At 41.4% G+C, this 18,331-nt stretch overlaps 1 protein-coding gene across 1 annotated transcript in view; it reads right to left on the bottom strand.

Moving 5' to 3' along the window:
• Window positions 1-15,710, bottom strand: part of BORCS5 (BLOC-1 related complex subunit 5) — a 59,034-nt gene extending 43,324 nt beyond the window's left edge. Inside the window, exons 1-2 of the mRNA XM_042834900.1 lie at window positions 15,578-15,710; window positions 14,318-14,461 (exon numbers count right to left, since the gene is read on the bottom strand). Of these exons, the coding sequence (XP_042690834.1) occupies window positions 14,318-14,461; window positions 15,578-15,635 (202 nt within the window). The 5' untranslated portion in view covers window positions 15,636-15,710. The remainder of the gene's footprint in view (window positions 1-14,317; window positions 14,462-15,577) is intronic.
• Between the last annotated feature and the right edge of the window lie 2,621 nt (window positions 15,711-18,331).

Raw genomic sequence — 18,331 nt, 5'->3', positions numbered from 1 at the left:
AAGCAAATGGATGAACACACACACTGAATTTGCTCATATCTGAGCAACCCCATCACTTCTGAGGATTCACATACTAGAAAATTTATTTATTTATTTTTTAAACCCACTGTCAGAAACCCAAATCCCTTGTATTTCATATAAGGATGTATTTCTGCCTTCATTTTGTGAACAATAACAACAACAAAACAACAAAAAACTTAGAGGAAGTAACTCTCATGGTGTGTTAGAGAAGAAAAAAAAACAATTGAAAGAAGTCACATTTCTATGCACAATGGGAGACTTCAGCCAAAAAGGCAGGAACCCACACACAATATAGATTCCATTTAAGAAACAGTTATAGACTAGAAATTAGGGAAAGGCTCAAGAGGAGGGAGATACTTGTGTTCTTCCACTGCATAGCAATATTTATTCCATTCTGTTTTCTTAGGCTTGAATAATGTAGTAATACACACTTCTCTATTTCACTTCACCTTATTTTGACAACGTAGGAAAATCAGCCTACAAAGAGGTAGTTCAGTACAGTATATTTTGCATAGCACAGTCTGAAAAAACTTCAGTACAGTGAAAAGTTAAGAGAAAGTGGACAAAATGATTGACATTATATTTTCCTGTTCAGCCCCTTAAATTTAAGGGGAAAGGGAAAGGAAAAAAAGAAAAAATAATCAAAAACATCAAAGCAGGTAGCATCCAGTTTCTAAGCAAAAGGTTTGTGAACAGGGTCAGAATTTATTTATTTTTTAAACTGCAGTTCCCTCTGCTGACTGCTCTCCAGAGAAGTGATCCGTTTTGTTGCTTAGTTCCTTAAAGTCCCAAACATTAGCTTTAACCTGTTCTCTTCACACCTGCTTTCAGAAACTAAATCCAAGAGCGAGTCAGAGCAGAACATCAAATCTTCATACAAAAACACATTGAGAGAGTGGGCTCTCCACTCCTGTAGTGGCAGCAACACCCACAACTGCTGGTGGGCACCCTGCTGCTCCGGCATTCCCAAGGTGATGCACTCACTTCTCAGCAATCAGAGATGAGAGCCTAGGGGACCCAACACACTCTGAGAGACACAGGATGCTTGAATCCTTTCCATCAGTGGAGGTGCAAGACAGGGCTCAGCACTAGGCAGCACAGGAGTGTGACAGCCTCAGCTACACTGCTCTGGAAACCATGATGAAGTAAAACAGAACTGGAAAAAAGACGGTCAGTATTGACCCAAAAGCTCACCTCAAATTCTACAGTAAACTCAGGACAGTTCCCATCTGAAGTAGTTATACCATTTCTTGCTTACACCAATCACCCTATTTTTTTCTTCATCTTAAAACCACATTTTCACAGAACAGATAACAGAGATGAGTTACCTGCTAGTATTGGTTAAATATTAATTGATTACAGGTTGGAAAATAAACAGCCTCATTTTAAAAGCATATCTTATCAGTCAATATTTTACAGTTTCTCCTTCCTCTTTTGTCCTGCGCATACTAACCTTATCCTCCCTGTTGCACATTGACCATAATGGAACACACAAATACAGCTCATTTTTAGCCAACTCACTTAACCAGTTCTGCCTCTTTATTCAGAGACTAAGCTGATCACAGAAGCCAAACTACTGAGGTACTTGGCCTCTGTATCTAATTCACCCTTGTTGATTCACTGAACAGGAAAACTACTTTAATTGGTGGATGCAACCAGAACTTCAGTGCAGCTTCACAGATCGTAGATGCATGCAGAAGTGGCACTAAGATAGACAAAGCACCATGATTTTTTCAGCACAGGTAAAGGCTATGACTAGAAAAAAAAAAAAAAAAAAAAAAAAAAAAAAAAAAAAAAAACACTCCTATGGTTGCCCATTGCATTGCACTAACGACTAGTTTGATTCTTCACATTCATCACCCAAATAAAGGTGTTAACCAGTAAGAAAAGTCAGTATCTGGAGTTAGTATCTGGACTCAGATACTAATGAAGTAATTTAGCTTTTCAAATGAAAAGTCTAAAATACCACTACAGCTTAATCAGCAGTTGAGGAACTAGAGATATTAGAAAAAGAAATGATTTGTGCACACAAGTGATTAAGTCTACAAATTCTGAGCCCACCTCTTTTCTAACCTGCCATGTATTTTCAATCATACATTTTTAAGCCTTTTTGAAGAAACATACCTGAAAACATTTTTAACTGACTAGGGGAACAGGGAGTGTGGGAAAGGCTGTAGTTTTTGTTTGTTTAAATGGCTTTTACGCTTTCTGGTCAGAGTTTCTTAAGGTGACAAAACCTATCTTTTTAAAACAAAAATACTGGGGACAATCTAAAAGCTGATTTAGAGAAACTCAAGAGCAACCTCTGCCCTGCAGGCTGACTAAATGTTAATCTCTGTCACTGCAAAAAGTCAGGTACAACACTGTCAACCTCTGTTTTATGACAGAATAATCTACCTGCTTTCCATCACATCTGTTTATTATTATTTTTTTTTTTTGCTACAGTGCCTCTGACACCTGATATGTTGGCTTATTAACATGCTTGTCTTCATTAAACATCATGTTATGACATCCGTTTCAGTACTGATCACATGCCATATCTACTACTTTTGTAAAAATTACAACCAGGTGAATACAATATTTAGATTTCTATCAAGTTCCTTACCAATCTCTGTAAGTCAGAAGTTCTAGAAGAAAAAAAGAAAAAAACCCAGCACATACTCCAATATCCAGGCATTAAAGACACTTCAACTGACAACAAAGCAAGAACAGATTGAAGCATGAGTATTTATCTCCTAACATAGGACAGCACTATAGGCAGTATATGTATTTTAAATATACAATATACACACACTACTGCTTCACTGGCAGCTATGAAAGATTAAAATTCATATGACGTTTCATTCTTCTTTTTTACTAGTCACCAAATAAGAACCTATAATCATTTTATAACATCTGCCCACAATTTGTCCAAGCCAGGTTAGCAGTCAGTTTAATTAGATTGTGAAAAAAATTCCACTCCTCGAAACAGCACCTGGACTCCCCGAAGTGACTGTAGCTTGAGACCAGCTTAACATGTGAACTAAAGTCTAAATTTTATCTTCTGTTGTCTTTAATAGGAAATAAAAAAGTAAATGCCAACTGCCTTACTCTTAGCACACACTGCATTTGCTATGCCCTTTGTTTTACCAGAAACGTATCAAAGACAGTGCAGACTGGAAAGAGACAGACATCTGTGCATTTGTACTTCTTGCAACTTCCGTGTAGCCAGGTTCAAGCAATATACCAAATTTTTGATAGCACTCGAAGATGAATTTCCTTCATCTTTGAAATGGTCCTACAGCAGCCTATGTTACCTAGCTAGGCTGACTAGGACAGGTACTCTAAGTCAACCAGCTCATACAAACGTATAAAGTGTATAAACACAATTGTCTGCTATCGCTCCAATGATCTGCTTTTTGATATTTTTATGCCACAGAAGAATAAGATCTAATCTTGCACAAGGAAGAGCAACAAGGCTTATTTTTAAAAAGTTCCATCTCCACTATCTCTTCCACTTCCTCTTAAAAGATAAACTTTGGTTTACTCAGATGAAATCAAGAAGCCTCAAGAAGCCTTGTGAGTAAAAGGAAGAGTTCTTTACAGAGAGACTGGTGAGGTGCTGGAACAGGCTGCCCAGAGAGGCTGTGGATGCCCCGTCCCTGGAGGTGTTCAAGGCCAGATTGGATGGGGCCCTGGGCAGCCTGGTCTAGTATTGAATGTGGAGGTTGGTGGCCCTGCATGTGGCAGGGGAGTTGGAGATTCATGATCCTTGAGGTCCCTTCCAATCCAGGCAATTCTACGATTCTGTGAAAATCAGAATCCCCTCTTCTGCCATCCAGCTTCCCCTTTAAATTCAGGCTTTGTTTAGCTGACAGAAGTTCACTGACACTGTTACTACAAAGGATAAAAATTAATTTAAAAATCTGACCAATCTTTCGTCTATCCTCCTCCCCAGCCAGCCAAACATCCCAACCCTTTCCTGTCGGGGTTGATCAGTCAGCATCAAAAATGTCTCTAATTCCTTCCTGGTCATTTTACTTGTGCCTGGTATCATATCAAAAGAAATTGTTTATTAACAATTGAAATAAATGTTTTAATAAGATATTTGATTTCAAAATTGTGAAATATCACTGGGTTGCAGCACCTACGTACTACTTCTCAGAGTTCATCACATCACTTCTTTGGGCTCACCCAGAAAAACTAAAAGCAAAGGGTTTACACAATAACGCAGCCAAAAGTTACCTTCCCCCTCCCCCCCTAAAATCTCTTAGCCACTGTCATTTACAATGCAGTGACCACACTTTCCAGGGAGCTCTCTGGAACCATCCTGCTTATAACTCGCAGTTGTGATGGCATACCTACCACGTAAGGGTCTCTGGGTCAGATTCCACTGAGGTGTTAGGCACAGAGCACGTACATCTGCATTGGCCAGGGCCAGTTGCAATAGTGTCCTTGAAAGTTTGTCCAAGCACACAGAATGAAAAAAAGAAAGATCCACCACAACAATAAAAGCATCGTACGAAGAGATGATCACTTGCCCAGGTCAGATAACATCTGAAAAAGAAAGCAACTCTCCAGGAGAAAGGTCTTCCTCTGCACTCTACTTCCATTTTGACTTGAAACATGCCAACTGAAAGGGATGGGAAGCAATGTATGCTTAGAAAAGTTAGAGAAGCAATGAATTTTAAAAGAGGAAGATCAAACTCCAGTAGAACTATGCCAAAGTCTGAGCGCTAAAGAGGCATGTGGTGCCAGCAATCTCACTCTTAACAGTGAGATCAGAGTATGCACACACAAGCAATTTTGCATGGTGGCTCACTGAAAACACATTTAGGCAAGTATTTAAAGTTGCCTATATTAACATTTTAAAAACTGATTACATGCAAGTTAGGTTACAACTTCAAATTTCTGATAAATTGCAACACCTCCTTTAGTACCAAAAGACTCATACTGCACATAAAAGAAGGACATTATTCTCCTGTTTATGTCCAGATGTTTTGGTACACAGTACACTGATGAATAGATAATGCAGTCAATCCTTTGCAAAGCCAAAAGACTCCTACTGGCATAATAGACTCAACAGAAAATATCTTAATGACATTTCCAAGGCAACAGAGATGAAGGTTTAAGAAATTCCCCTTCTGCTCACCCTCCCCACAGAAATTACTTGGGAATCAGCAAAGCACTGGATTGTAAGCTGAGCATACATCTCATCAATGCAAACAACCACCCCAAACACACATTCACTTTAGTGAGACTAGCTCAAGAAAGGTGGGATTAAAAAAACCCAGCACCGAAAACTGGAATGTTAGACCATCACTTAATAGTCATGATTTCATATCCTTTTTTTCCTTCTCTCTCTGTCACTTCTCCTGTCTCTCCTTACCCAACCACCAGAGGGTCTCAGTTCATACCACGTGTCATACTCTGACAGCAGCAATGATTTATAGGGCCAATGAGGAACTGGAGAGAAGATTTGATTCAGCCGAACATTCAGGGGCTGAGGAATGAAGAGCTTGTTACAATCATTTTCTATCCACATCACTTCTCCAGTTCCATTCCCTGTGTTGGAAAAACATCTTTCCCAGCACAATGGGCCTCTAGAGAAAGACTTACTACACAATAATTTCAGTCTTTAGCACACCTGTGATAAGATCAGACTTGCCAAGAAAATACTATTAAATTCCATGTTACAGAAGTTATGCTTAGGATCAACAGCCATGAACAGGAGCTGAATCCGAAGTGCTTCCACCTGGACTACCACCAATTTATATTTTTTCTTACTCTACACACTACACAAACATCTAGTCTGAACAGAAGATAGGCGTCACCAAGACTTTTACTTTTGAAGATCATAAAGATTTCTGAAATCCTTTCAGTAAAGAACTAGACCTCTGCAGCATTTCTCCTTACAGATCCAATATTGTTACGGTTTATAGTCATCTCTCAGTTATACATGGCTCAGCTTATATTTCCAGTTGGTACCAAATCCAGTTTGCCAGCAGGGCTGCCAGATCCCAAGTCATTTGCCCCAGAGAAGGTAACTAGAAAACAAATGAAAGTTCAAAAATAAGTAAGTTAAGGCAGTTTTCAACAGGCTATTTCAACATAGCTTCCAGCTGTTTTCAAATATACCAATATTTATGTATTGCAGTGGCACCTAGTGGCAACTGCCCTGACTGCAGTCTTTTCTCACCCATATTATTGGCAGTAAATAAAAAAAGCAGTGAATCAGAAAAAGAAGTGAACATGTAGCACTGAGTTCCAGGTTTGCTGCTGAGCCTCATTACTCGTGGAACATGAAGAATGCAGAGGTTTTTCTTTTACATAGTAGTAGCTGGGGACACTGTCCCCTTGTCTTGCCAGTAGCAGCTCAGCAGGAACACTGTTAAGGCAGCACCCCACCCACTATTCACCACTGCACTTCACTTTTAGGTGCACATATCATTGCCAGGTTGATGTAACATGGTGAAGAAACTGACTGAGGTGCTCAGGTCCTTCACTGTAACACCAGTCTGCACTCTGCTCTGGAGTCCACACAAATTACGTGAGTGGATTCTACACAATATTTTGACTTTATCAAGTACAGAACTGCAGCCTGCAATCAGAAAGTCCCAATTTTCTGATAGCAAAAGTGTGACAGCATTACAACATACTTCTGAAATGTTCAATGAGTGTAATTTATCTACATTTTAGCTACAGAAAAAGAAAAAAAAAAAAAACAAAAACAGAAAGGTATTCAAACAGCAGACAGAACATTTGCTCTTAACCTCCCAAGAAGTACTTGTTAACAATATGTGCAAGCTAACTTCTGCCCTTCAACAATTTACCAAGTGAAAAGCCACAGTGATACAGAGCCACAGATCAGCTTAAAGTGGATGTCCAATACAGCAGTCAATCAGGCAGGCACTGCAGCCTCACTGACATTTTACAATTCATAAGCACATCAAAGCCAGCCAGGGCTCCATGGAAACTACATGATAGAACTGCAGTCAGTAAACACCCTGGAACACAAGAGAGGTAGGCTTGTACAACAAAAGTATCTAGGAAACTCAACTACTTGCACACACAAAAGAAAAACTGGAACAAAAATAATCCACAAGCATCCAAGACATGCATAAGTACATAAAAGGTGCTCATACCACCCTACTGCAATCTTAAGCATCTTAAGATAGCAGGAAGGTAGGCTTTCCACCACAAAACCTCCCAGGCACTAACCCCTTGCTACAATGGGTGCCAAAGATGCCCCTGGTTTTACCAGAGCCAGGCAACTTCTCAGCAGCACCTCTCACACCACCATCTATTGGTAAGCCTACAGTTCATCATGCAGGGCCAAGGGAAAGACGATGGCAGAGGGAAGTGAGAGGCTGGGAAATTAAAGGGGGAGCAGGGGTGAGCAAGGCAGTAGGCACTCTGCTCTCAACCCCTTACCTGAGCTACAAATGCATTCCAGCTTATATCACTTAACCAACACAAACAATTGCTTCAGTGCATGCATCTGCTCCAGCTTCCTGTCTTTCCTTACTGCAGTTTCTTCTCTGACAGCCACCTCAGGATGACACAGGCTTCCAAACAAAACATGCCACTATAACATGCACAGTTTCTACTTGCTACATAACAGAACCACTAGGAATTTCTATTTACTACTACGAATTAAAAAGAAGCATCAACAGATGAATTGCATTTCAGAATACTATCTGCTACTCAGAATTCAATACGTAACAGCGTAACTCCTGGTTTATGTGTGAAAGAGTGCTCACAGTGTAGTCAAGTATACTACAACTAGGTCCACAGAGAAAATAGAGGGAATATTACAAAATTCAGTATGTCAGACTTCACTGTTCAAGACAAATGAACCATGAAATTCATGGCATTTTCCTTTCCTGTTAAGCTTCTCTAAGAGAGGAACAGAGGCAGATCAAATTTGTTTCTAAACTTCAAGGTTTTGTAACAATGATCCTGCTGACCTGTACTCTATTACTTGCTTGCTGATCTCATTTTACATAATCATGGAGGGAGAACACAGCGACGAGAAGCTCTCGGTAATGCTTTGATAACATGATTTATGGCTTGACCAGACTTGAGTTTTTTTCTACTTCAATGATCTTTTTATCTTTGAATAGTTTTAATACATCAAACCTTTAATCAGAAGGGAGATTATAATCTGCGTTTGACTTTTTGAAATCTACTTTTTATTTGAACATCAGTGTTCACATAGAAATGAAGAGGACAATTCTCGAGTGATAGTATGTTGTAGAAAATGCAGTTAATTACAATTGGACAGTGGATACAGAGGTATTCACTCATGCTTTATCTTGACCACCCTTGCTCAACTGAGTCAGCACACATAACAAATTAAAAAACAAAACAAAACAAAAGAAGCAGGGAATTAGGGAGTAACAATTTATACTGTGCCAGTTGGTTAACTCTATCCTTTCTTAATAAACTGACTAGCCTACAAATCAAATGGTTTGGATTCAGACAGCGATGCAGCAAGTATTTACAAACATTAAGAACAAACAAACAAAAATTTTTTGGAAAGCAGTCCACTGTGACACTGTTGCCTGACTAGCAACAAGATGCCAAGCGCTACAAGAACAGCCACTAATCGGGCAGTGGAACATCAAAAGGGGGTCAAGAACATGTTTTGTATATACACAGTTGGTATGTATTGTTTATACATTCTATATATAGTGTGCACATAGAGTACAAACAACTACAGACCGGTACGGTGAGTAAAGGAGGACTGAACAACACTACATGTCTGGTGGATGTGCGCAGCTGGTGAGCCACACACCCACCAGGCAGCACACAGCTCACTGACCGGGCCGGGGAGGCACCTGCTGTGGTCAGCTGCATGACTCTAGAAAGGCAATTCTGGGCTCAAACACTGCAAAGTGAGCTCAACTGATCGTTCTTTTGTTTGCCTTGGGATTTTTGAGTGTGGAGGTGGGAGTTCATTGATGCAGGGGGCATCCAGGAGCATTCCACGCTTTTTTTTTAAAAAAAAAAAAAAAAAAAAACAAGCAAACAAACAACCAACAATCTGCCTGCATTCTACCTACAGTTTCACTGATTCCTAATGGCAGGACTTCACAGCAAAGTGATCTTTGGCAAGAGGTTTGCTGATTTTCTTCCAATGACTTATTTCAGATTTTCAACACCAGGGAAGCAGGGCTTCTTCACAGCTGAAGGGATCACTGATGATAGCAACAAGGAAATCTGTCAGATTTATAGAGATTCCTCATTGAAATGCTGTTTCAAATACATAATTACCATTCATCCTTTCCTCCAACACAGCAGACATTCCTTACTAAAAAAAACTCAGCTATTTCTCTTGAGCATCCATGGTCATCTGTGCATCTACCTTAACATACCTGCAGTGCTCACTGCCATAATAGACTGCAAAGGTGCTGCAGCTTTCTATTTGTGTGTCAGCTTCATCCAGGAATTCAGCAAGCACTTTAAGGTCCCATCATCTCTGACCAACAAGTTACTTCAGTCTCTGTGTCACTGACACATCCCAGACACAATTTTGTTTTCTATAGATCCAAATGCCAGATGTTTACAACAGTTGTTCCTGTTGTAGCGAACACAGAGTACTTCATGATATTAACAATTGAAAGAATAAATTTCTCAGAAATCTCTCTCAATAAAGCACAGACACCGTTTTCTCTGACATTCCCTTTAAAAACTAAAAATAAGAATTCCACAAATAACTTATTAGACACAATCCCGGTAACATTAGCAGTTCTGTTGGCAAGGAGGATTTGGAAACGACAAAATATATGTGTGACTCAAAATTAGTAACTGAGCTTGGTGAGTAGAAGCAGAAAATCAATGCCTTTTTGGCAGCTTTTGTCAGAGGCAGTAAGTCACAAATGCTCGCAAGATAATCAGAAGAATCATTACATTTGACTGGAGAGCTAGCTGATCACAAGATCCTATAGGACAAGGTAGGGACACAGCAATGTAAGAAAGATTCTGATGCTCACACCATGTCTCTGCAGTGAGACACATTCCTCTCTGCTTACTTCTTCACACAGAAAACCTTTTACCAGTACAGGATGTTACTCATAAGTAGGAACAAATTTATTTTCAAGTAAATTTACCTACAAAGAACAAATACAGACTAAATTTATTTCAAGATCCATCATACACACAAGTCTTCAAGACATCCTCTTGTACCTCAAGTTTCCAAAGCGTACCAACAACCTAACCGCTGCATCTTAGAATATCTCTGTGATATTTCTTGTCAACTACCTATGAAGAAACATAACTTTTCTTCTAATACAAACCTGGGAGCCTTATGCTTTCCAGCTGACCCAAAGCCACTGAAAGCTGAATTGTTTCTCCTGAAAGAGGAATGCCACAAATGGGCATCAATTATGTTGTCTTCCTTACAATAACAAACAAAAAACCAACCAAACAAAAAAAAAAAAAACCACCATGCACAAAACGCCACCAAACTCATTAGATTTACTTTGTGCTAGGATGTCTAGAGTATGTTACTTCAGGACAGCCGCACAGAGTCCTCAGACAACAAACTCCAGTCATCCACATCCTCCTGTTTGCATAAAGATCTTGCTGGCCTTTGCACAAGATAGGAATTACATTTGTATTTGGATGACTAGCTCTTGAACATTTACTCTTATGTTGCTAATATGCATCAACACATCCTTTATATTTATCTGCCTTTTTTTTGTTTAACGTCACACTGTGCTGCTACCAGAAAGACAGATCTCAGTCTTTCTTGAACTTCGAGAGAGATGATTTCCTCTGGAAGAATGTAGTAAGAATTTTGCTTCCACAACACACACACGAAAAAAGAACTAAATACCCTTCTCGAGAGCTTTGGGAAGTTTACAACAATAAATCATTATTGCACTCAACTTATTTCACCAAGAAAATTTGCACAGGTTAAAACAAACAAACAAACAAAAAAAAAACACATTGAATATTCCATGTGCAAAATATCAACTTTTCTCTGGAATTCACAGATGAGGACTTTTACACACAGCTGGTTATGACTTTATGCTATAAACAGGCTGCAAGTATCAGGGACACTAAACAGAAGCAGCTTCATTGGTGTATGCATACCTTCAAGAAGCAACATAAAGGAAAGAAACAGCATATCACATTTCATTCTGTATAACAAAGTAGTTCCTACAGGGAATGAATGACTCAAAGGAGTACTCTCATTGGACACTCCGTTGCTCTCAGGAGTTTAGATTCTGTATTTTCCTCACTGCTCAAAAATTAACAAACACACTCTCAAATAGTGAAATTCTCTCCTAGTATTTCTACTAGAAGTCTGCACACTCAACCTCTCTGTACCCCAAACATACAGCACTTAATATGGAAAAACAGGCATCTATCTCCCAGGTGTACCTTTCTAAGCAAATGTTTTCCTCTGTTTGAGCAGGATTGGTGTTTGACTTTTGTGAATAGCAATACAAAAGGCATCCACTGGAATGATTTCCTAACCACATCTGGTAGCACTCACCCCTTTCTGTCCAAATGAATGTAGCACTGAAGAAGATATGAAGATATTCCCCAGCATATAAAAGAAAAATTACACTCCAGTCTTTGACTCACCCACCATTCTAAGAGCTATCCCACCAATTCAATATAGTAATATTCAGCTTACTGAATAACTATCTGACAGGTCCTCACACCAGAATCAACAAATGCTTAAACTCTAACCTCTCAAACACTGTTTATTATACATGCTCAGTAATTACCACAGAAGTTTGGAGAAGACAAATATAATTAAGAAGAATCCCATGGCATCATAGCTGATAAAACTCCAGTGTGTGGATAGCGTGTGGATTTTTCCAAAGAAATCAAAGTAAATCCAGTATAAAAGATGCAATGGACATGACACTGTCATTTTATTGTAAGTTTGGGTACTGGTCACAACAAGATCAATTCAAAATGGCTAGGAGAGACATGTGCTTTGGCTTTTCAGTGTTTTGTGTCCTGCAAAAAACGCAGTTTCTTGCTGATAACGTGCTTTCCCAATTGATTAACTTAATCATTAGGTTTCTTCTGAGACTTGAGAAGAAAATCCCTTAGTTTTGCTTAGCCAAGGGCAAACAGAAAATTATAGCCAATCCCAAAAGAGCTATCAGTTCATGCTTTAAGCTCTCCAAGTCGATTGCTCATGAGACGCAAGCTTTAGGATCAAAACACAAGAGAACTCAGTACCCTTCTTTATCCATCCCAGGAACATGGTCTTGCCTGTGAAGAACAAAGAAACCAATCCAAAACAGAACGGGCTCTCCATCACGCCTGTGGCATACCTGGGATCTCTAAAGACTCAGCTCAGATCACAGTCCTGTTGTTCAAGCAATGGTGTATCTGAAGATGCAAAATCTCTTCACGTTAGTCAATACAATTAGGAATGCAATGCTAATAAGCAGTCACCAGATGTCCCCACATCTTAAGGGACTCAGCAGATCAAGTGGTACAAAAGGAACAGAAGCTTTCTTTTATTTAGTTTCAGATCCAAAACAAAAGCAACAAAAGCAAATGCAACTTAGCAACAAAGACAACAAACCATTAAATATCTTAATGTATGCATGCATATTTACTGAAGAGTCTGGACTGGTGACTGTCCAATTTGTCTCTCTCAGCCAGATGGCTGCTGCTACCTCTCTTTTCTCACTTCCCACCCCAAGCCATCTTAGTTCTCAGCACCTACATAGGAACCATGTCCCTGGAAGTGACTGCAGCTTTGCTTGCCAGGACTCTCATAGTTCTTGTGCAAACACAGTTCGACGCTCACATGTTCCACAAATACCCAATCTTACAAATCTGACCTCTTAGATTAAAGCTTCCTTATTCCCTTTGTGAATTTCAGTTTCAGCACTTACGTTGCAAGCTGTCACTGAGGAGATCTTGATTTTGCCTTTAGTGCAAGGCGGGACACAAGCAACAAACATTCTGTCGAAAGTGCAATACCAACTTCAGCAATCTCACAGCCAGTTCTAAAATGGTAGTAAAAGTGTTGGGAATACGTCAAAACACAGATTCCTACGACGTCACTGTCCGTAGAGTTAAAGAAAACAAACAAACACAGAAAAGGTATAGGCAATACACATTCTCCTTAGTCAAGAGGGACAGTAATACTAGCCCTAAAAACATCAGTGGTTGTTTTTATCGTATTCAGTAGCATCCTCTCTTTCAACTCCTGCTGGAAAGAGTACTGCCAGTGTCACATAGACCCAAGATCCCTCTCTGGTACTACCCAATAAAATGCCAGACATTTCGCCCACTGGGCTGTCATAGTGTCCACAAGTCCTAGTAATGTTTGATGTTAAAATAAATAAAGTGAAGAGTTCATCTGAATAGCAATGTTACATCCTCCCTAGCAGTGCCTACAGGGCAAAGCAGCTACCACATCTTCCCACCAGCTATGCATGGATCAGTGGCAAGCAGTGCCTAAACCTTCAGTTGTACAAAACCACTTCCTTTTAGCAGCAAGGACCAGCAGCCCACAATCTCCTCACTGCCACAACAGGCCTACAAAGCACACACAAGAAATCCAGCCAATGCACATACATACACTAAAACTCAAACTTTCAAAACCATTGGTTCCCTAAGTGTTCACTACATAATGTATTCACACACATTTGCTGACCCATGTTGTTACAGGAAGAGAAAGAGGCCAGGACTTGGCTGCTGCTACCAGTCCAATTCATGCAGGCTGCTCCATACATTTTTCTTCCAAGAGACTTTCAGGTAACAGGAAAGACGCTCTGCACAGCCTCCAGAGAGAGAGAAAAATAGAGAGAGAGAGATAGCCAGGGCTAGGCCACGAGGCACATGGACAGTTTTCCCCATTCCTAAACAAGGACCAAGGACACAATCTACTCTAGACTGGAAACCTCAAGAATAAATCCTGATTTCAAGTAATTGAATCCAAGAGCACGTAGCTTTAGTCTGAGACAGTAACACACAAGTGTTTCTAAGAACCTAGAACAAAACTAGAGACTGTAGTCTGCAGCATACTAGCACATCCTTTCAACCAAATGGTACTGGCCATCTGGGAAACCTGGAGTCGTCCTGTCTGCACAATAGGTGGTTCTACTACAGAGATCATTACTAGCACATCTCTAGTTCATACATCAGTAGAAGGTTGGAAATAATTATGAAAGACAAAAAAAGTACAGTTTAAAACAAAGGCAAGGTAGCAAAAACCATGGATGGAAACAAGCTTCAGCAGGAACCTCAAGATACACAATGCACATACTCTATTTGGCACACACACAGAAAAAAGGGCCTTTAAAAACAGAGAAGAAACAGTCACCTTTTAAAAGGGGCTGGAACGTCGGAATTTCCTGCAGTTTTATGACATCTGGATCATTGCTCACGTTCCGTGAAGACTGCGTTCCTGGGGCTACCACCACAATGTCATCCATTTTTGCTCGTTGTTTAGCTGGGGATGGAGATGCTGGAAAAGCAAAGGGAGAAAGGATAAGAAACAATCAAGTTAATAAATAGATTCCATCTGAATTTAACCCTGTGAGAACGATATCACATTTAATGCTGTGCAAGTATGTTTTCTATAACATAAATCTCTGAAACCACAGGCTGTCCTCTCCCTTCTCATTCTCTCTCTGGTAATGTACACACTCCATTCAACAAAGTTTTTCAGAAGGAGACAACAGAATGCTGATTAAGGATGTGCTGCCTTCTGACTCTAGGGATAACCTTACATGTTTGCCATGAAGGCAGAAGGCAGAAACTAACAAAGGTTTTATTTGTCTTTGTTATGCTGCAGCAGTAATGCTCTCTTATAGTTTTAGATACCTTTATAAGAAAGATTTACCTCAATAACTTAAATTCAAATACATTTGGAGCTCTTACTATAGTAAGAGCTCTTACATACTCCTTATCGTTCACATTCAGGTACTTTGATGGGCCCTGGGCAGCCTGGTCTAGTACTAAATGTGGAGGCTGGTGGCCCTGCATGTGGCAGGGGGGTTGGAGATGCACAATCCTTGAGGCCCCTTCCAACTCTGGCCATTCTGTGATTTTACTTTTTTCCCCCTAATTCAGAGGGCAGTGAGGCACTGGTGCAGGCTGCCCACAGAAGTTGTGGATGCCCCAACTTTGGAGGCATTCAAGGCCAAGCTAGATAGGGCTCTCGGCAACCTGATCTAGTGGTTGACAACCTTGCCAACAGCAGGAGTGGAGGAACTTGATGAACTTTAAGGTCACTTCCAACCCAAGCCTCTATGATTCTATGATCCCTCCCACTTCTCCCCACCGAGGTCAGCATCCTCACATCCACCGGACCCAGCACCCCGCCTAGCAGCGAGGCGCCCACCGTGGCTCCCATTCGCATCTGCCATGCCTGCTGCACCTCCTTCCCCAGCACGCATCTATCAGTCAGTACTACCACAGGTCACCTCGTCCTGCAGCGACACCAGCACCCAAACCCTTCCCCACCCCACAGCCTCCTCCGCCCCTACAGCACCGCTGAGCCCCTCCCGCACGTACTCGGCCCCGTAGCTTCCCTACAGCCCCGGCCCAGCGGGGCAGCTGGGCAGCCGCCGCCACCGACCTGAGGCGCTGGGCTCGCCCGGGCGGCTCTCGGCCTCCGCGCTCTGCTCCGCTCCCATGGCGACACCAACGGCGCTCGCAATGCAACGCGCTGCGCCGACTCCCTTCCTGCCCGCCACCCTGCAACGCAGGGCCACGCTGCCCCCACGGCCGCCCGGGATTCCGGCTGGGCCGGCTAGCCTCCGCGCCAGGAGCGGGCCCCGCCCGGCGTGGCGCGGCAAGCAGGCGGAGCTCCGCTTAAAGGCGCCGGGCGAGGCGCTGCCGCTGCTCGCAGTGCGCGGGGCGGGGCGGAGTCTGGTGCTCGGCCCTGGGGCGGATTTACCGGTGGGGAGCGCGGCTCACAGCGGCCTCTGCTCCCCTCAGGCCCGCTTCTGCTTGCCCTGTCTGGCCTCCCTGAGAGTAGGGGGTTGGGGGAGATAGTGCTAATCTAGATTTTTAATTATCAGCGCTGATATTCATGGCAATCAAAGGCAAGGCTGCAAAACACCCCAGCTATCCCAAACCACCCAATAATAGCACGTGCTCAGTCAGGTCATACTGTTCTCCTATGTCTTTTTTTTCTCACCTTTTGAAAGCTAAAGCATGTTGGTTGATGCTAGATAACCAACCAGCTAGCAGCATGCAAGGGGCACCATCACCAACTGTGTTTGTCATGGACAGGGCTGAACAAATGGTGTCCCAGACTGAAAGTTCCCAGATGATTTAAATTGAGCAAAAAAGCAAATCAAAGGGAGAAGGAAACCTACTTTGACACTTTGACTTGTTATGTTCATGTCTTACAGTGAGATCAGCAAAGAAGCCACATACTTACCTCTGACAGAAGAATTGCCCACAAATAAGTTCTGGCACATGCTAACTTCTAAACGAGTCTACTCTCCACTCCTGAACGATGCACAACATCTGTGCAAGTCTTAACCTCAACCGTCAACCGCGAATGCATTACCTCTCCTGGCTGCCTTCACTAATTCTTGCCAAGATTTAATTTAATATAAAAATCCCCCTCCTGTCTTGTGAGAACTGCACATCTGTTACCTACATGTGGGCTGCAGAGAAAAAAACTCCGTCCAGCACCTCTTCTGGCAGCTGCAGGCTGTGCCTTACTAGCTGTAACCCAACAACACATCTTTTAGCTACAACTGCTTAATTCCTGCCAAAACAACAACTAAATATTTTCAAATAAATGTGATTACTAGGAAGGAGAACAAACTGTTGTTGGCACAACCCTGTTTAGAAAGCTGAGTTCTGAACCTGCACTATTCACACACAGTATTAAAGTCATCCATGAGTAGCTTCAGTGGCAGTATTCAAAGGCAGCATGTAATGTCTGCCGAGCTGCAACCCAACCAGTGCTTGCCATAAAGGCATGCAAAGTTATCCACCACTCTCAGACAGATTAGCTAAATTTAATGCAGCATATTTAGCTTGCAGTTAGCTTCATTTGCACTTCTATGTTACAGACTTCTGGGTGTTTTGTCAAGTACACTTTGCAGCTCCTCTGTTTTGTGCTTTTGTTTGTTATTGTAGATGTGTGAATATGTAGTATCTTACTGCCCCTGGAAAATATTTATGATCCACAATTCTGATATTTAGCTTACCTATCAACCAATGTGTGTTTCTGCTATATAAAGTTTTATTATTGAAAACATTATTACAGTAAAGTTATATTTGAATGTAGTTGTCATGCAAATTAATTCTTTTGCCCCCAGTGTGGCAAAACAAATCCTCTGCTGTGTCCTGCAACTGTCCTGCAACAGCTAGGTCAGTGTACCTGAAACTACACAGTGTGCAGTTGTATGTGGTTACATTAACGCATACAAATCTGATGTTTATCTGGCCATGATCCATACAACATAAGGGCCTTGGCAAATATCTAGTTATTATCCGTTTTGTTTGTCCTTTATTACTTTATATATTCAGTGTTTGACAGGAATAGATTACTTGAAACTGAATGGTGTTTTAATTGTGTAACTAGTAGTAGTGTCACTTTTTACATATATGCCCTTATAAAAGTCAACTCCCAGCTGAATGAGTGTGAAGAATAAAGTTGCTGACCATTCTCTGACATGGGCCTTGATTTTTGAAACAGCACAGAAGGCAGCAAGTCAGTGTGAAGCAGAATATGCTGCTGCTGCCAGCACACCTCCAAGCGGGGATCTCAAACATGCCTTGGAAAAGCAAAAAATCCTAACTGAATTTTACAGACATTCAACCTGTGTCCCAGAGGTTTAAGTTTATTGTATTAAAGCAGAGAGTAGGTGACCAAAAGAGAAATGATCGGACTGTTATCATTTTGTTTTACAATTGCTGTGTGAAATAACCTGCTCTCTGGTAACTGTTCATGTAATGGACTGCCTCAAAAGGAACAAACATTTTATTTACAATCATAGCAATGATATTGTAGGTATGATGCAGGATGAGATACCTGAAGAAGAAGGAATATGTGGCACAGTTCTTTTGTTGCTTCCTTGCGTTCCTTACTCTCTGGGCCACTTCTATGCCTGAACACTGCTGTGATGGAGGGGGGGGGGGCAGGAGAGGGGAAGAGGGAAAAAAAGAAGGAAAAAAAAAAGAAAAAAGAGGAACCGAAAATTTTCAAAGTACAAACATGAGTTAAGCAAACACTAGCAATAAGGCTGCTCAGGAAGGAACGCTGCACTTGTCAGGCAGCACTGCCAGCACCTAGCCCTTGCTGCACGGCTCCCATTCAGCAAACGCCGCCTATCTTTGCTATGGTTTGAACAGGATTACTCAGGTA

The sequence above is a fragment of the Centrocercus urophasianus genome, unplaced genomic scaffold, assembly GCF_019232065.1.
Source record: "Centrocercus urophasianus isolate 14NV4802_14NV808 unplaced genomic scaffold, USGS_Curo_1.0 seq_5, whole genome shotgun sequence".
In the NCBI taxonomy this organism is placed as follows: domain Eukaryota; kingdom Metazoa; phylum Chordata; class Aves; order Galliformes; family Phasianidae; genus Centrocercus; species Centrocercus urophasianus.
Note: the sequence above shows the minus strand (reverse complement) of the source record. Positions and strands in the feature narration are given on the sequence as shown.